This window comes from Garra rufa, chromosome 10, assembly GCF_049309525.1.
Source record: "Garra rufa chromosome 10, GarRuf1.0, whole genome shotgun sequence".
NCBI classification, from domain to species: domain Eukaryota; kingdom Metazoa; phylum Chordata; class Actinopteri; order Cypriniformes; family Cyprinidae; genus Garra; species Garra rufa.
The window spans coordinates 17,232,775-17,248,431 of NC_133370.1; the positions used below are offsets into that span (position 1 = coordinate 17,232,775).

General features: G+C 34.8%; 2 protein-coding genes across 2 annotated transcripts; one reads left to right on the forward strand and one right to left on the reverse strand.

Moving 5' to 3' along the window:
* Positions 1–6,640: 6,640 nt before the first annotated feature.
* On the forward strand, positions 6,641–9,130 carry ccl20l (C-C motif chemokine ligand 20-like). The gene is made up of 4 exons (XM_073848129.1): positions 6,641–6,748; positions 6,894–7,011; positions 8,595–8,672; positions 8,855–9,130. The coding sequence occupies exons 1-4, from the start codon at positions 6,679–6,681 to the stop codon at positions 8,928–8,930; spliced, it is 342 nt and encodes a 113-aa protein (XP_073704230.1). The 5' UTR covers positions 6,641–6,678; the 3' UTR covers positions 8,931–9,130.
* A 91-nt stretch (positions 9,131–9,221) lies between these two features.
* Positions 9,222–10,679, reverse strand: LOC141344501 (uncharacterized). Its single transcript, XM_073849385.1, has 5 exons — positions 10,604–10,679; positions 10,167–10,274; positions 9,856–9,997; positions 9,520–9,634; positions 9,222–9,359 (listed from the first exon to the last, which is right to left on the reverse strand). The coding sequence occupies exons 1-5, from the start codon at positions 10,677–10,679 to the stop codon at positions 9,222–9,224; spliced, it is 579 nt and encodes a 192-aa protein (XP_073705486.1).
* Positions 10,680–15,657: the final 4,978 nt, after the last annotated feature.

Below are 15,657 nucleotides of genomic sequence, written 5' to 3' on the forward strand. Positions count from 1 at the left end.
GAGGGAGTAACAGCAAATTTGACATCTTTCTCTTAACTGACCAACATAATCAATCTTTTTTTCTCAGTTTTTTTCCCCCTAAATTTGCTATTGTATGTTTTCTTGCAAAATGGGAGCAATTGGGAATGCAAAAATTACATTTGTTGTAGTTTCTGTTCACCATGCAGTTAATCTATCATGATTTCCTCTTCTGAGAACCTGAGAAATGTAAAAAAGATGTGTAAAAAGTCAAAACTATGAGGTATTAAGATATAAAAATGTCAAAAGTATGACAAAGAGATATTTGTGAAAAAGTAATCATGCTTATGGCATAATTATGACTTTTTATCTTATGTTTATGACTTTCGTTGTATGGACAAGACTTCAAAAAACTTTTTAGAATAACTTTTTGTGTATGTGTTTTTTTTTTTTTTTCAGAAGAAAGAAATGAGTGTATCTGGAATTTAGACTGAAATTATAAGAAAAACACCAAATGGCTTCTCGTTCAACTATGGGCCACTATTGTTTTGTTTATATAGGGTATTTGTCAAACAGGTTTGGAATGACACGAAATTTAAATTTAAAATGTTAATTTTGGGGTGGACTATGCCTTTAACCAACCCTAAAATATAATTGTCAACTGTAAAATCAGAAGAAAATGAAAGGCTGATAAAAAAACATGACGTAATTGTGACACATAGACTATTACTTATTAGTCTGCAGAAAAAAGTGCACATTGAGGAAACACAGCAGCTGCTAAAAGGGTAGGCAGAAACTCATGAGCACTCTTATGAAACCTAAAATGACAAATGGGACACCCTGTGGTCTTATATACAACAAGTTTGCCATTTGGGACAGGGCCTGCTAGTTCCAATTCAGATACACAAACCTGCTCACTCTCGAGTCTCTTATATTCATTGCAAATGCAGGACTGCAAAGGACTGCGAAAGTTTTACACTGACATTTTTATAGAGTTAGAACTGTGCTGTCTCTGGCACACGGCCCTCCCTGCAGGAAGTGGGGCCTTAAATAATCGTTCATTCTTTTTGGTGTCCTTTACATCCTTCATAGCTGTCATCCCGCCGGCTTTATTGGACAGAATTTATCACAAACTACAAAAATCTCCCCTAGAATGAGAAATATTTGATTACTTTAAAGTTGGACTGTAGCCTATATTTGAGAAAGAGGAGGGGGTGTTTGTTGTGTCACTGACAGCGTTATGCCAGCTGTGATATTCATCCACGGATTTATGGCTCTGTGTCCACTCTGTCTGTCCTCTGTGACAAATCTCCTACTTAAGCAGACAGTTTTTTGGCCTGAGCTTTTGAGGTGATTTTAATGTTAAAAGCATTTTCGTTTTTCATGAGATGACAAAACTGAACAAATGTCACCAGGAAATGGCTAAAACAGCTTTATTCAGCCTGGTAAAAAATGGTATCCAAGTAGAATACCAAACTTTTTTTAAAACAGCAACAATCGTTTTAGTGATATCCTTAATCTTAATCCAAAGCAAAACAAGGAACAAACAAAACAAACCTATCTCCATATCCTCTGGCGCCCCCTAAAGGGAAATATAGACATCTAAATTATTTCAATACGATGATTGTATCTGGAGTTTAGAATGAGACTATAAAAACACCTTATATTACATTGATTTCTCCTTTACATTTTAAATTGTAACTGTAAATTACTGTTAATACCTGGTTATTAGACAATTTTATGTCCACATGTTCAACATTTTGTTATATGGAATCCCATTTCTGCCACATGATACTGTACACACTGCCACTTAAAGTTTGGGATCAGTAAGATTTTTAATGTTTATTTTTTAAGTCAATTTATTTAAACAAAAATACAGAAAATAAGTAAATATTACGAAATATTATTGCAATTAAAAATAATAGTTTTTTATTTTAATATACTTTAAACTATAATTTATTTCTGGGCTGCAATGCTGAATTTTCATCAGCCATTAATCCAGTCTTCAGTGTCACATGATCCTTCAGAAATCATTCTGATATACTGATTCATTACTTTTATTATCAATTGTGCTGCTTAATATTTTTTTTTTAAACCTGTGATACTTTATTCATTTTTTTGATTAATACAAAGTTGAAAATATAGCATTTATTCAAAATAGAAATATTTTCTAACAATATACGTATTTACTATTACTTTTTATCAATTTAACACATCCTTGCTGAATATAAGTATTCATTTCTTTCAAAGTGACACAGAATACTGAAATAATGATGCTGAAAATTCAGATTTGCATCGCAGAATAAATTATATTTTAAAGTATATTACAGTTTTTGTTCTGTATTTTTAATCAAATAAACGCAGCCTTGATTAGCAGAAAAGTCTCCTTTGAAAAGCATTAAATATTACTGCTCCTAAACTTTTGAGCGGCAGTGTATATATTAAAAACTAAAATCTAAATAAATAAAAAATTAAATAAAAAACATAGTTTGGGAAATCATATATCTACACACAAGAAAAAAGTGATATGAGGAGGGGAAAAAAACGGATGCAGATGTGTCTTTAAAAAAGATTAACAAATAAATAACTGCCAAGATATATGGCTGTCTCACCTCTGACCTCAAGGTCAAACCAGGTCAAATGCGAACTAGTAATTGAACTAGAACCGTGATTATACAGGCGTTTCTAATCAATGTATGCGAGGTGTAGCCTGAGCGTATTCACTTTGACAGGTGATGTATCGGTCCGTCTTCAAGCGTCAGAGGACCCAGGTGTAACATTTACCCCATGAATTTTAATCTCAGAATCAAATATTTATCATCGGAGAGCAATGAATGAGAGAGCTGGTGACCTGACATGTCTTCTATCGGTTTCTCTCTCTCTCTGTCTCTCCAGATTCATCATTTGAGGTATTAATTTGTTAACCTCCCACTGGGTCATTATAAAGGAATCAAAATGAGAGAAGCTTACAACCACCCACATACGGTAATTATTCAGACTGAGAGCAAACATGTGAAAAGATTGAAGTGCACGAGCAGAAAGTCCCACTCGCTCTGGCACAGACGAGAGGAGGCGTACAATATGATTCACGTGTGTTGCAGAGCAGAGTGCGGGGGAGAGCAGAGACAGAGACAGAAAGAAAGGTCTCAATAAAAAGAGAAAAGTGCAGAGATATTGAGAAGGAGAGCGGGGTGTCGCAGCGATGATTAATTCAGCTGTGCTGTACGTACAGACAGAGCCAGACTGCTGTTTAGACAGTGGGGAATGAATGTGTTTACTCAGCATCACACTAATGCAGAACACCTCAACATTCAGTGGACATCAACAATCTATCTGTCTGTGTCTGCCTGACTACAATATAACCATTTATCTATCCATCTTACTGCCTATCTACCTATCTGTCTACCCACCTATTTACCTCATATACCTACCCATCCATGTTTGTCTACCCATTTATGTGCCCATTTATTTTGCCATTTATCATCTCACCATTTAGTCACCCATCTGTCTACCCACCTACCTAATCATTTATCTACCCATCAAACCATTTAGTCACCCATCTGTCTACCCACCTACCTAATCATTTATCTACCCATCAAACCATTTAGTCACCCATCTGTCTACCCACCTACCTAACCATTTATCTACCCATATAACCATTTATCTACCCATCTGTCTGTCTACCCACCTACCTAATCATTTATCTACCCATCAAAACATTTATCCACCCATCTGTCTACCCACCTACCTAACCATTTATCTACCCATATAACCATTTATCTACCATCTGTCTGTCTACCCACCTACCTAATCATTTATCTACCCATCAAACCATTTATCCACCCATCTGTCTACCCACCTGCCTAACCATTTATCTACCCATATAACCATTTATCTACCCATCTGTCTGTCTACCCACCTACCTAATCATTTATCTACCCATCAAACCATTTAGTCACCCATCTGTCTACCCACCTACCTAACCATTTATCTACCCATATAACCATTTATCTACCCATCTGTCTGTCTACCCACCCACCCACCTAATCATTTATCTACCCATCGAACCATTTATCCCGCCATCTGTCTGTCTATCACCTACCTAATCATTTATCTACCCATCAAACCATTTATCCACCCATCTGTCTACCCACCTACCTAATCATTTATCTACCCATATAACCATTTATCTACCTATCTGTCTGTCTACCCACCTACCTAAGCATTTATCTACCCATCGAACCATTTATCCGCCCATCTGTCTGTCTATCCACCTACCTAATCATTTATCTACCCATATAACCATTTATCTACCCATCTGTCTATCTACCCACCTACCTAATCATTTATCTACCCATATATACATTTATCTACCATCTATCTATCTACCCACCTACCTAATCATTTATCTACCCATATAACCATTTATCTACCCATCTGTCTGTCTACCCACCAAGCTAATCATTTATCTACCCATATACCCATTTATCTACCCATCTGTCTGTCTACCATCCATCCATGTTTGTATGTTTTTCTGTTTACCCATCTACCTAATCATTTATCTACCTACCTAACCATTTATCTACCCATCTATCTACCCTACCATTCATCCATGTCTCTACGTCTACCCATCTACCCACCTACCTAACCATTTATCTACTTATCTACCATAGAACCATTTATCTACCCACCTACCTAACCATTTACCTACCATCTACCTACCTACCATCTATCATCTATGTTTGTATGCTTGTCTGTCTACCCATCTACCCACCTACCCAACCATTTATCTCCCCATCTACCCATATAACCGTTTATCTACCCATCTAACCATTTAGCTACCCATATAACCATCTACCATCTATCTACCTATCAACATCCATCTATGTCTGTGTTTGTCTGTCTACCCATCTACCCATGTAACATGCATCTACCCATCTACACATATAAACATTTATCTATCCACCTACCTAACCATTTAACTACCATCTACCCATGTTTAACTACCCATCTAACCATTTATCTACCCATCTACCAATATAAGCATTTATCTACCCATATAACCGTTTATCTACCCACCAACCAAACATGTATTTATCTTCTATCTACCTACATTCCATCCATGTCTGTATGTTTGTCTGTCTACCCATCTACCCACCTACCTAACCCTTTATCTACCATCTACCTATATAATAATTTATCTACCCATATAACTGTTTATCTACCCACCTACCTAACCATTTATCTACCCATCTATCTACCTACCTTCCATCCATCTATGTTTGTATGTTTGTCTGTCTACCCATCTATCCACCTACCTAACCATTTATCTACCCGTCCATCCCTATAAAGTTTATTTATTTGTCTAACCATTTAGCTACCCATCTATCTACCTACCATCCATGTCTGTGTGTTTGTTTGTTTACTCATCTACTCACCTACCTCATCATCTATTTACCTATCCATCTATCCATGAAAACATCTTACTAAATAAAAAATACTAACAAAGAAAATTACTTTGTCATGCTCTTGAGAGTACAGTTAGGGAATATATGATAAAATACAGAAAAAAAAGCCACAGGGTTGCTTAGATATTAAGCCTGGTTGCAATTTCCTGGAAATACAGTATAAATGATTTATTAGTCGACAGAAATAGAACTTGCTCACAACAGACAGCTTGCACCTTGCATGAGATGTTTTCTAAATTTACACATTCCGCGTCTCACGATTTTATCAGATATGCAGCATTTAGACAGAAATGCACCCTGAGGCAGTTTCACATGACAAAACCTAATTCTCTAATTCACAATTAATAGTGTGTTACACTCAAAGACACACATACTAGCAAGATCACCTAAATATATGATCTTTACATTAACTCTCCCCCTTGACGGTTAGATTCTTGTATTGAGATGTTTTCTAGGTCACGGAAGCTGTGCATGTTAATTTGTTCTTTTGCTCAGAGGGGAAAATTGTCATTCTCACCACTAAATGGGTCATGGTAAAGAGGTTTAGCTAATCCACACACTGCACAATAAACAACTTCCCCTATAAACATATTTGGTAGCTTGAGATAAGGCACAAATTGATGTCAACCACCTCAAGTTGTCTAAATCGTACATATAATCAAGTAATACCATCAGATAAAGCATTTAATCTCAAATATCTGAACAAATGATTTATAATACATGACATGTGATGACATGCACCAGTTTACAAATATTAGTCAAAAAAGGGACAAAAAAATCAATAGCACAGCAAAGCAAAGCAACAAAGAGTAGAGCAGAACAGAGCTACCCTTTGACCTTTAGAGTGTTTTTAAATGGACTTCGTTCTGTATTACACCCAGGATGTTGATTTACGCCATTCGCAACAACGTCAGTTATACTTGAGGCGAAATGTACACAAAGATACAAATACTAGCATATGCACAAGTTCTCACACGGGATGTGTAATTGCTTGTTATGCTCAGAGGAAACAGTGTTAGATCACTTTGCACCACGTTTGTGGTTGGGACGTGCCTTGTAAGCATTATAATATCGGTAATATTGGTTTTCCTGTCCTCTTTTTACATGGTTACTGTCCTCATTCGAAGGTTGCCTCTGATTTGTGAATCTATGATACATGTGCAACCGATCTTATCGCTTACTAGTATATAAGGCCCCTGCACTGCCATAGCAAACATCTCTGTCTGACTGTGTGACTGAAACACGCTTCATAATGTCTCTGATCACCATCACTCTCATCAGCAGCATTCTTCTGATCCTGTTTCCTCACACTTCAGCGGCATGTAAGTTTCTTATGGTCATTACTGTGAATTTAGCAGATTTTTTTCTGTTATTTTAATAGGTACTATGTAGTAAATGCAATAAACTGAGCTAGTTTAGGTGGGTCTATGATTATGATTGTAAGAAAAATGTTGTGTTTGATGTCAGATGGGCCGATGAATTATGCCTGTTGTGTGAAATACACTCGAAATCCTCTGCCCTTTGGAGCGATCACAGGCTTCATGGAGCAAAAGTCCACCGAGGTGTGTCGCATAGGCGCCATCATGTGAGTCACTGTAATCTGACCGCAGGAATGAGTCAGGGTTCACACATGTACCCACACAATGTGGTTACACCAAAAATAGACACATTTAACCATACATTTAAATATGAGGGAGGACAAATCCCACTGCATTAACACAGGACAGGTGAGGTGGGGTACAAAAGTCTGATACTACACTGTTAAATCTGTGACTTCATCTAATAATAATAATAAAAAAAAATTATAATTTAAAAAATCAAAAAGTATACTATTAGATAGGGCTGTGCAATTAATCAAAATTCATTTTTGATTTTGAAAAAACAATAATCGAGATAAAACGATTATTACTCCCGATTCTGCCCCCTTTGTGCAATTTCGCTTCTCTATAAAAGCCCAATTTTACATGCAAATCAGTAAAATCATGTAACGTGACTTGCATAAAATGAGACGTGCTTGATTTATTAATGTTGTGTTTTTAAAAGCAGGAAGGAGAATTTGCGCTGTTCTCAGTATGCGTTCAGAGACGGAGCAGATGCATACCTAAACGGTCCAATACATGCAAATATGTGTCTTTTCGTGATTATTCGTGTAAACCTTCATCAGTTATATGTCAAATTAACATATAACATTAAATTTGCTTTTTTTTTTTTTTTTTATTGCTGTCTTTAAATTAATCAATTATATAAAGCTCCGGACCCACTCATAATCGTGTTAAATAATTGTGATTACAATATTGACTAAAATAATCGGGATCATGATTTTTGCCAAATAGACAAATAGATGTTCTAGCTGCAGTTAAAACAAATAATGTTCTTTAAATAATTTTCAAATCATGCTAGAGAACATGATCATCAAGTTTTATACAAACTTTTGAAGTTTATGCAGTTCAGGTGCTACTACCAGTGAAGCAAATAGGGGGGAAAAAATACATATTTTTTTCTTTTTTTGTTAATTGTCATTTTAAAAAACGCAATAAAAAACACAAATTGTTATGTTGAGAATTAAAACGAAACAAATAATTAAAACCACTAAATAAACATTACATAAATATATAATTCACTGCTGCTCAAATGGTCCGGGTCGTTAGGTTAGGTCTTATGCTTACCAATGCTGAACTTAATCAAAAAATACAGTAAAACAGTAACATTGTGAAATATTATAACAATTTAAAATACACTTTCTTTTTAAATGTATTTTTGAATATAATTTAGCCCTGGCAAAGTTGAATTTTCAGCCATTATTTTTAGCCATTTTTTAGTGTCACATGAAAACATTTTTTTCTGGATTCTCTGCTAAACAGACAGTTCAAAATAAGAGCATACATTTTTTTATTTTATTCTTTCATTTTGATCAATTTAATGCATGCTTGCTAAATAAAAGTATTCATTTCTTCTTTTTAAAATTTTACTTAGCTCATAATCTTGAATGGCAGTGTGTATTATATAATCATTATTTTTTTTAATTAATTTAAAATCAGACTTTTGGTCCCCACTATATTTATACCAATGAAGAGACAACTGCCTGTGATGTCCAATAATAATCACAATAAGCAGTCTTCAGAAGAAAGTTTTCCATCACTGCTTTCTAAAATCATCTTTCTCTTCAAGCTTTCTCACCAAGAACAACAAGAAGGTATGTGCGAGCATTAAGGATCAGTGGGTGAGAGCAGCACTTGCACGTCTGAGGTAAGAAGAAAGCGTGTGACATTTAAAACAAGTCATCTCAAATTTGTTGCAAACATAGTGTGGCGATGTACAAGATGTTCACACTGAGCAGTAAATAATGTGACAAACTGGAATACTTATTGACTTTTTTTTTTTGAGATGGCCAAAATAACAAATAACTTTGATTTATATTTTCTTTGTAGGTCCAAATTAGCAAAATTGACAGAACGGAGAAATGAGCATCTCACCACTGCTGAACTGACCACCATAAGCCCATAAAGCTCTTGCAAATAATGCATTAAACATAAGATACGATGGCAGATTTCATTAATTACTGATGGTTATCCTCATACGTCATGCTTTAAATTCTATTCTAACTATACCTAAGAATTAAAAAAATGTTTTTTACATAACTATATTTTCCTACTTACAGTATGTGTAATAATGATAAAACACATTAAAACTGAAATAAAAAACTACTTTTCTTGTTTACTACTTACTTTAAAAGACAATTTGGGAGAGAAGAATTAACAGAACAGTCATTACTTTACAAAATCACCACTGTCTACTTTAGAACAAATCATAGCATATCTGTAAAAAGGTGTTCGCTTCGGATAAATCTGAGACTAAATTCATAATCTCATCTCTGTCCTGTTCAATCCCGGGAGGCCTGGGTACAGGTGTTTCAATGTTAATATTGTTCATCAGCTAAAAGCAAGAGACAGAGTAAAAAAGATATGAGACACACATCTAACAAACAACAACTATGTTCTCCTAACTTCTGATTTGCACTCTGTAAGTTATAATGAGAAAAACTAACTCTTTCATAATGAAAAAGAAGTCCTGACGGTATTGTTTCAGTTCTAACCTGAAGATACTCCTCAAAGTTGATGGCGTTGTACTGACCAGTGTCTACACTTTCAAACATCATTCTGCGCTGCTCAGGAGAACTGGCATCCTGAAAGACGTCAAGCATCTCATTGCTGCTCCAGAGTGCATGATCGGAGAGTTAAGAAAAAAAAAGAGAACAAGAGAGTGAGAGAGATTATTAATATTCACTGTATTTTAACAATCTGGGCTATTAGTGATTTGTGTGGGATTAACTGTTGTGGTGTTAGAGAGTGCTGCCACCTAGAGCTGAAATCATGGCAGTTGTGTCTAGGTTTACCTTTAAAAAATGCATCGGTGGGAAACTATCACTTACAAAATAGTGTAGTGAAGAAGATAGCCTTGATCTCTGACAAAAAACTCAAACTGATATCTAAGGTTCAAGATGTCTTTAGATGTCCACTGAGGGTATTTCTTCTTCAGCTTTTCAACCACTTCACTCCAGTGTTGTCTATATTCTGAAAAAAGAAAAAAAGAATTTTCTGAAAAAGGTGAACCATGATCAACACTTACACGAAATTCTTGACATACTTTGGTTTTGTGAAATAAAAAATTTTCTATAAAATAGAAATAGCTGCTTTTAGGTAACTGCTGGCAAACTTTTTTAAGCAATTGTAATACTCATACCGTAAAACATGGTCATTTCCTTTTTGGAGCGCATATTCTGCCGATGCATGGTTTCAGAGAGCTCCACATTAAGTGAATGGGATTCAGCATAAACATCGTCTTTATCAGCTGTAATATTAATTAGATAAACATGTAAGTCATCAAATGAGAAATATACTCATATAGAATAATAAGTAAATATACTCATACGTTTCTGTAAGCTTACTAACAGTGCACTTACACTAAACTGGTCTAACGTTACTGTTCATATTACTATTAAGTATTATTAGTATGAACTCGTGGTTTACAAACAAGAAAAATAACACATTAGGGTACAAACGTTAGCTTAAATTAATGAACTAAATATTTACAACAGTAAAAAAAGTTCGTCTTTCCATCACAGGATATTGAACGTGAGTATCAACGGTCAATTCAGTAACGTATCTCCTGTCACTGACCCTCTAATGGCGCTGAATCGGGAAGATCGAATATATCAGGCGGTTTCGCCAGCGGAAAAGCAAGAAATGACCCCATTCTCGGCTGTTTGTGGTCAATCTGTCAAAATGTTTGTTGGTTGTTTGATTTCAGAAACCACAGCGAGTGAATAGGCTACGTATAAATCTGAGAGAAAGTATTTCGAAATAGCGTCCTAGTAACTGCGCGCGCACGTCAAACACGTGACCATGTCCAAGACCAAGAGAATGAGAAGTGTTTACAGTGCTTTGATTAACTGTACATGTAAATTTGTGCGTTTAGGTAATAACGAATGACTCATTATCAAAATTTCATTTCTAGAAATGACAAGCAAAGATGTGTGAAATGAGGACAAAGGAAGAAACCAAAAATCTACCACCAAGTTTTTAGAAATGCATTCATAAGGGTTTCATAGTGAATATAACATAACATATAACATGTTTATATTATTTTCTATCAAATAGATAACAAACTAAATTAATACAGGATTTAGGGTGACCTTAAAATAACACTTTAGAGCAGCAAAGTTAATATAAGCACAATAAAAACAAAACGTGTAGTGTAAAGCAACAAATTGGAATGAATGAATGAATGAATGAATGAATAAATAAATAAATAAATAAATAAATAGACGAACAATTACTATAAAACTATTATTGATTAATCATGAGTAAATTAAATACATAATATAGGCCTACATAATTTAGGCCCACCAGAACTCATTATTACAAGTAAACTAAAACATTTTCAATGACATCTTCAAAGACATCTTCAAAGTGGTTAATGAACCGGAAGTCTCGCACCCATTGGCTTACTTCCGCATTGAAGAATGAGAAAAATAAGCAGTAAATTCAAATTATCACAACTCCTTAATCTCAAGATCTCAACGGAGTAAACACTGCAACAGCGTGGAGCAGAATTCAGCCATAATTAAGTGTTAGCAACAAGCTTTAAGCATACAGAAGAACAGGAGAACTTAACTTTTCTCTAACGGAGCATATTCCGAGATCATGGACTGTTTTCCAAAAAAAGCTGGCATTTATTTGGCTTCATGGCAGATATGGTGAATACTGATACGGACAAATCAATTAATTTGGTACAAATAGTAGCAGGATTCTCTTGTAAGTTGCAGAGGTTATTGTTTTTACCTATTCAACAGGAAGGTGTCAGAGAATTAAAGCTACTTTGAATTGTACCTATTGGTTATGCCTAAAAAAATTAATCAGCTGACTGTCATTGGGTTGTGCTGCTCTGACAGCACAGACAAATGCAGTGTTACTGAACTTAATGTTTTCTGTATTAAAGGATATTATAAAATTAGTGTTAAAAACAGTTAAGAATCATTTTAATCTATTTTACAAGTCTAAAATTAATTAGCCTAATACAGATAATCTTACAACACCTTTATCACAAATCATATAAGGATACTTTATATACTGGATATTTATCTAGTATTTGACCCAATAAGTAATACAAGGAATGCCAATGAAAGACTTTAGGTCATCTTCTTTATTTGAGCACCATTCTTCTTTGTACAGAGTTGTGCACAATTTTCATGGCATAAATATAGATTATAACGAACAGGAACTGAAGGTTTGTCAATTCATGCAGTATAGTCATCAAGTTATTACAGCTCCAAATTTTTGGAAAGCCAAATAAATATTGATGAATAAATACATCTGTTTATGCATTCTTATACATTGATAAATTACAGTGTAATAAATATAACTGAGATATTCTTTAAAAAATTAATAAAAAAATAGTTTTGCATTCTAAGCAGATGTAGAATTGTATGGAGAGCCTGTAGAGAGGGGTGTGGAGTCTGTGCTGTTTATCTTTATCGCCCATCTAAACAAAAAAGAACAAATTGGCACTTTAGTATTTTATGTCCATACTTTCTGATCAGACAGTCTTTATGTTGTCAATTTTTTTTTTTTTAATATGTCATGTCTCCTGCATCAGTGTACATTCATCAGTGACTTACTCTTGAAGTTGAATTTTTTTGAGCTCCTGGATTTTTTGCTTCACCCAGCTCTCCTTCCAGTGGCTGCATCTCTGGCCCTCAGTTGTGAAGAAACTGTTTGCCAAAAAGGTAGAGAGATTTAGAAATGACATATTTTTGAACAGACAGCAGATATTGTTTATCTAACAAAAATTGCTTACATGACTGCATTGATACAAGGAGGATTGCTTTTCTGAAGTCGGAATCCTGTTATAGGTAACGTGATTTCCTTGGTTGAGACGGTTGTGCAGCAATCAATGGGTTTGACTTGTCCATCTAATGAATAGAGAAGTTTGATTAGATGATGTTCTGTAAAACAGACAGCACAGATAAATATTAAAGTAAAATATTTAAGATACTTACTTGTGCCCATGATCACCACTGACATAATGACTGCAATGGTAGCAAGACTCATCATCATCTTCTGGTTGAGCTGCATGTTGTGTTCTTTGCTGAGGTCCTGGATCTTCAGAATCTTTGTCGATGCAAAGTTAAAGATGTTCACTGACACCTCACTCATACTGGCCCTTTTTATATTTTCAAACAGAGGAACTAACTGTCGTATTTACCACAGAAATTGCATACATCGTCATGACGCTTTCTGGAGACAGTAATGCTTACTTGGTGCTTTTATTCCGGATATTTGATGGTGCAACTGTTTGCTTAAGAAATGGATTAAAGGAAAGACCCTCAGTCAATGATGCAGTCATTTTTCCAGAGAAAAGAAAGTTTGAGGATGTACTTCGGTCATGTGAACAGCCTGACTTCATTGAGGGCAATGAATCATGGATATTGCAAGTTGTTTAGTCACCAAATGCAACAAGGAGCCAACATAAGAAGAACAAATGTATATCAGTGAATTTAGCTAACATGCAGCCTTATATATTACTGTAGTTATGCTTTTGCTTTCATACCTTCTAAACAATGCTGTCTGGATTTTAATGTCTTTCCAGGTCGGAAAATAAATAAATATACACAGTATTACACCTCAAAGTGGCTGGAATGAACTGTAAATTCCTTTACCACATCATAAATCTTTGCAGATAACTGGCTTTAAATAATCCATTTGATTGCCATTAGTTACAGTGAAATATTTATACCACTCATTTAGAAATATTATTTTTGTGTGTGATTTATAGTCCATATTGTATAAACTCGCAACTGCATATCACAAATATTTTTTTTTAATCTTATAAACTCAGTTTAAGATTGTGAATTGTGAATTCTGAACATAACAATACAGATATAAATGCATGAAGTAAATCTTAGGGCCTTCTTTATGTCACTATCAGAGTGCTAACAGAACTGCAAAGGAATCGAATCTTTACATTTAAAGGAATATGTATAATGCCACAGTTCAGAGCAAATCTACAGATGTCTTTTGGAAAGTGTTTACTGCATCAAAGATAAAGTCCAGCTGCTGGAAAGAAATTATAAAAATTACTTTTATTTAGTAAAGGTGCTTTAATCAGAAAGTGATCAGAAAGTGCTGTTCTTTTGAACTTTCTATTCATCCAAGAAACCTAAACCTGAAACTTTCTACCCAGCTGTTTTCAACATAATAATAATAATAATAATAATAATAATAATAATAATAATAATAAATTTTTGAGCAGCAAATCAGAATATTAGAATGATTTCCAAAGACTGGAGTAATTTTGCTAAAAATTCAGTTTAGTAATCACAGGAATAAATTACATTTGAAAATATATTAAAATAGAAAACAGTTATTTTAAATATTAAAATATTTTAAATGTTTTACTGTTTTTTCTGTACTTTGAATCAAAATAAATGCAGGCTTGGTGAGCAAAGGAGACTTTAAAAAAAAATCAAAACTTTTGACTGGTAGTGTATTAATGATATGCCATTTAGTAGCTCTGTAAGAAATTAATAGCTTTAGATATTTCTGTATCAGCTCATTAGAGTAGAGATGACCTTCAAGGTTGTGTTATTAATATAATCTGAAGATACTCCTGAAAGTTGCTAGCATACCAATGAGTGTCACTGTCAAACATGCTCCGCACTGCTCAGGAAAAGCATTATCCTGAATGAGGTTAAGCGCCTCATTACAGAGTTTTACAGGACGAGTATTAAAGTGAAAGAGAGACTATTTAAGCTTAATGTATTAAACAGATGTTTGAGTCACTAGATGAGAATGACAGCTTGTAATATTAGAGAGTGCTGCCACCTAGAGGTGAAACAGATAAAACACATGAGAAAGCCTTTAAAGGTCCACTGAAGTGCCTTGAAACAAGCAGCGTTATTCTATGTGGTGACGTACTTTTAACTGAAACAAAAACATATCGCCCAGCCCCGCCCACTTCTTTTGAATAGCCAATAGCGTTCCATTTATATCTGCTCGGGCCAGAGCCGTTGAGCTCGGTAAAGCTGCATTTGTAAGCTTATGACAACCACAGACTACTAAATTACCCCACAGATTCAATATGAAACTCTTTCCAAAACAAAATAGTGATCATAATCATGCTGAGGCTGTGTAGTTTAATACCTGCCGACCGCACATATGAGCGCATATGATCTGCTCCGTGTTATTGCGTTTCTGTGTAGGGGGCAGGACACTACGGACTCTAGAGAGCATTTGATTGGACAGAACGTTTGATGAGAAACTGAAGTGCACGGTGATATCATCAAAATCGTTGATTCATATCGGTGGAAGTGACCAGACTGTAAGTTTTGAATGCCCATATCTTGTAAACCCGAATTTTGTCGTTGTTTTGAAGCACACTAGCTTATAGATAATCTTAAGGCTAATATATTCATACTAAAAGCCAAAAAACTTTAATTTTGATTTCAGGGGGACTTTAACTTTTCAACCGTGCCACAATTTTGAGCATAATCTAAAACGTAAACGGATGTCTCGTGCTCAGTGAGTAGGGAGCAATGAACACTGTGTAGGGACATGTCACTCAGAACACAATTCATGCATGGAGGTCTCTTTTAACGAGCTGGTTGTCTGAATGTGTTAATTATATGCAAAATATGCAGAGTACGCAAGGAGCACTGATGTAAAAGATGTCA

Coding starts and splice junctions, on each gene's coding strand:
- ccl20l (XM_073848129.1), top strand. CDS start 6,679: ATGTCTCTGATCACCATCACTCTCATCAGCAGCATTCTTCTGATCCTG. Junction 6,749..6,893: donor TCCTCACACTTCAGCGGCAT/GTAAGTTTCTTA, acceptor GTTTGATGTCAG/ATGGGCCGATGAATTATGCC. Junction 8,673..8,854: donor GCAGCACTTGCACGTCTGAG/GTAAGAAGAAAG, acceptor TTTTCTTTGTAG/GTCCAAATTAGCAAAATTGA.
- LOC141344501 (XM_073849385.1), bottom strand. CDS start 10,679: ATGGGGTCATTTCTTGCTTTTCCGCTGGCGAAACCGCCTGATATATTC. Junction 10,275..10,603: donor CGATTCAGCGCCATTAGAGG/GTCAGTGACAGG, acceptor TTAATATTACAG/CTGATAAAGACGATGTTTAT. Junction 9,635..9,855: donor CTTCTTCACTACACTATTTT/GTAAGTGATAGT, acceptor ACTCTGGAGCAG/CAATGAGATGCTTGACGTCT.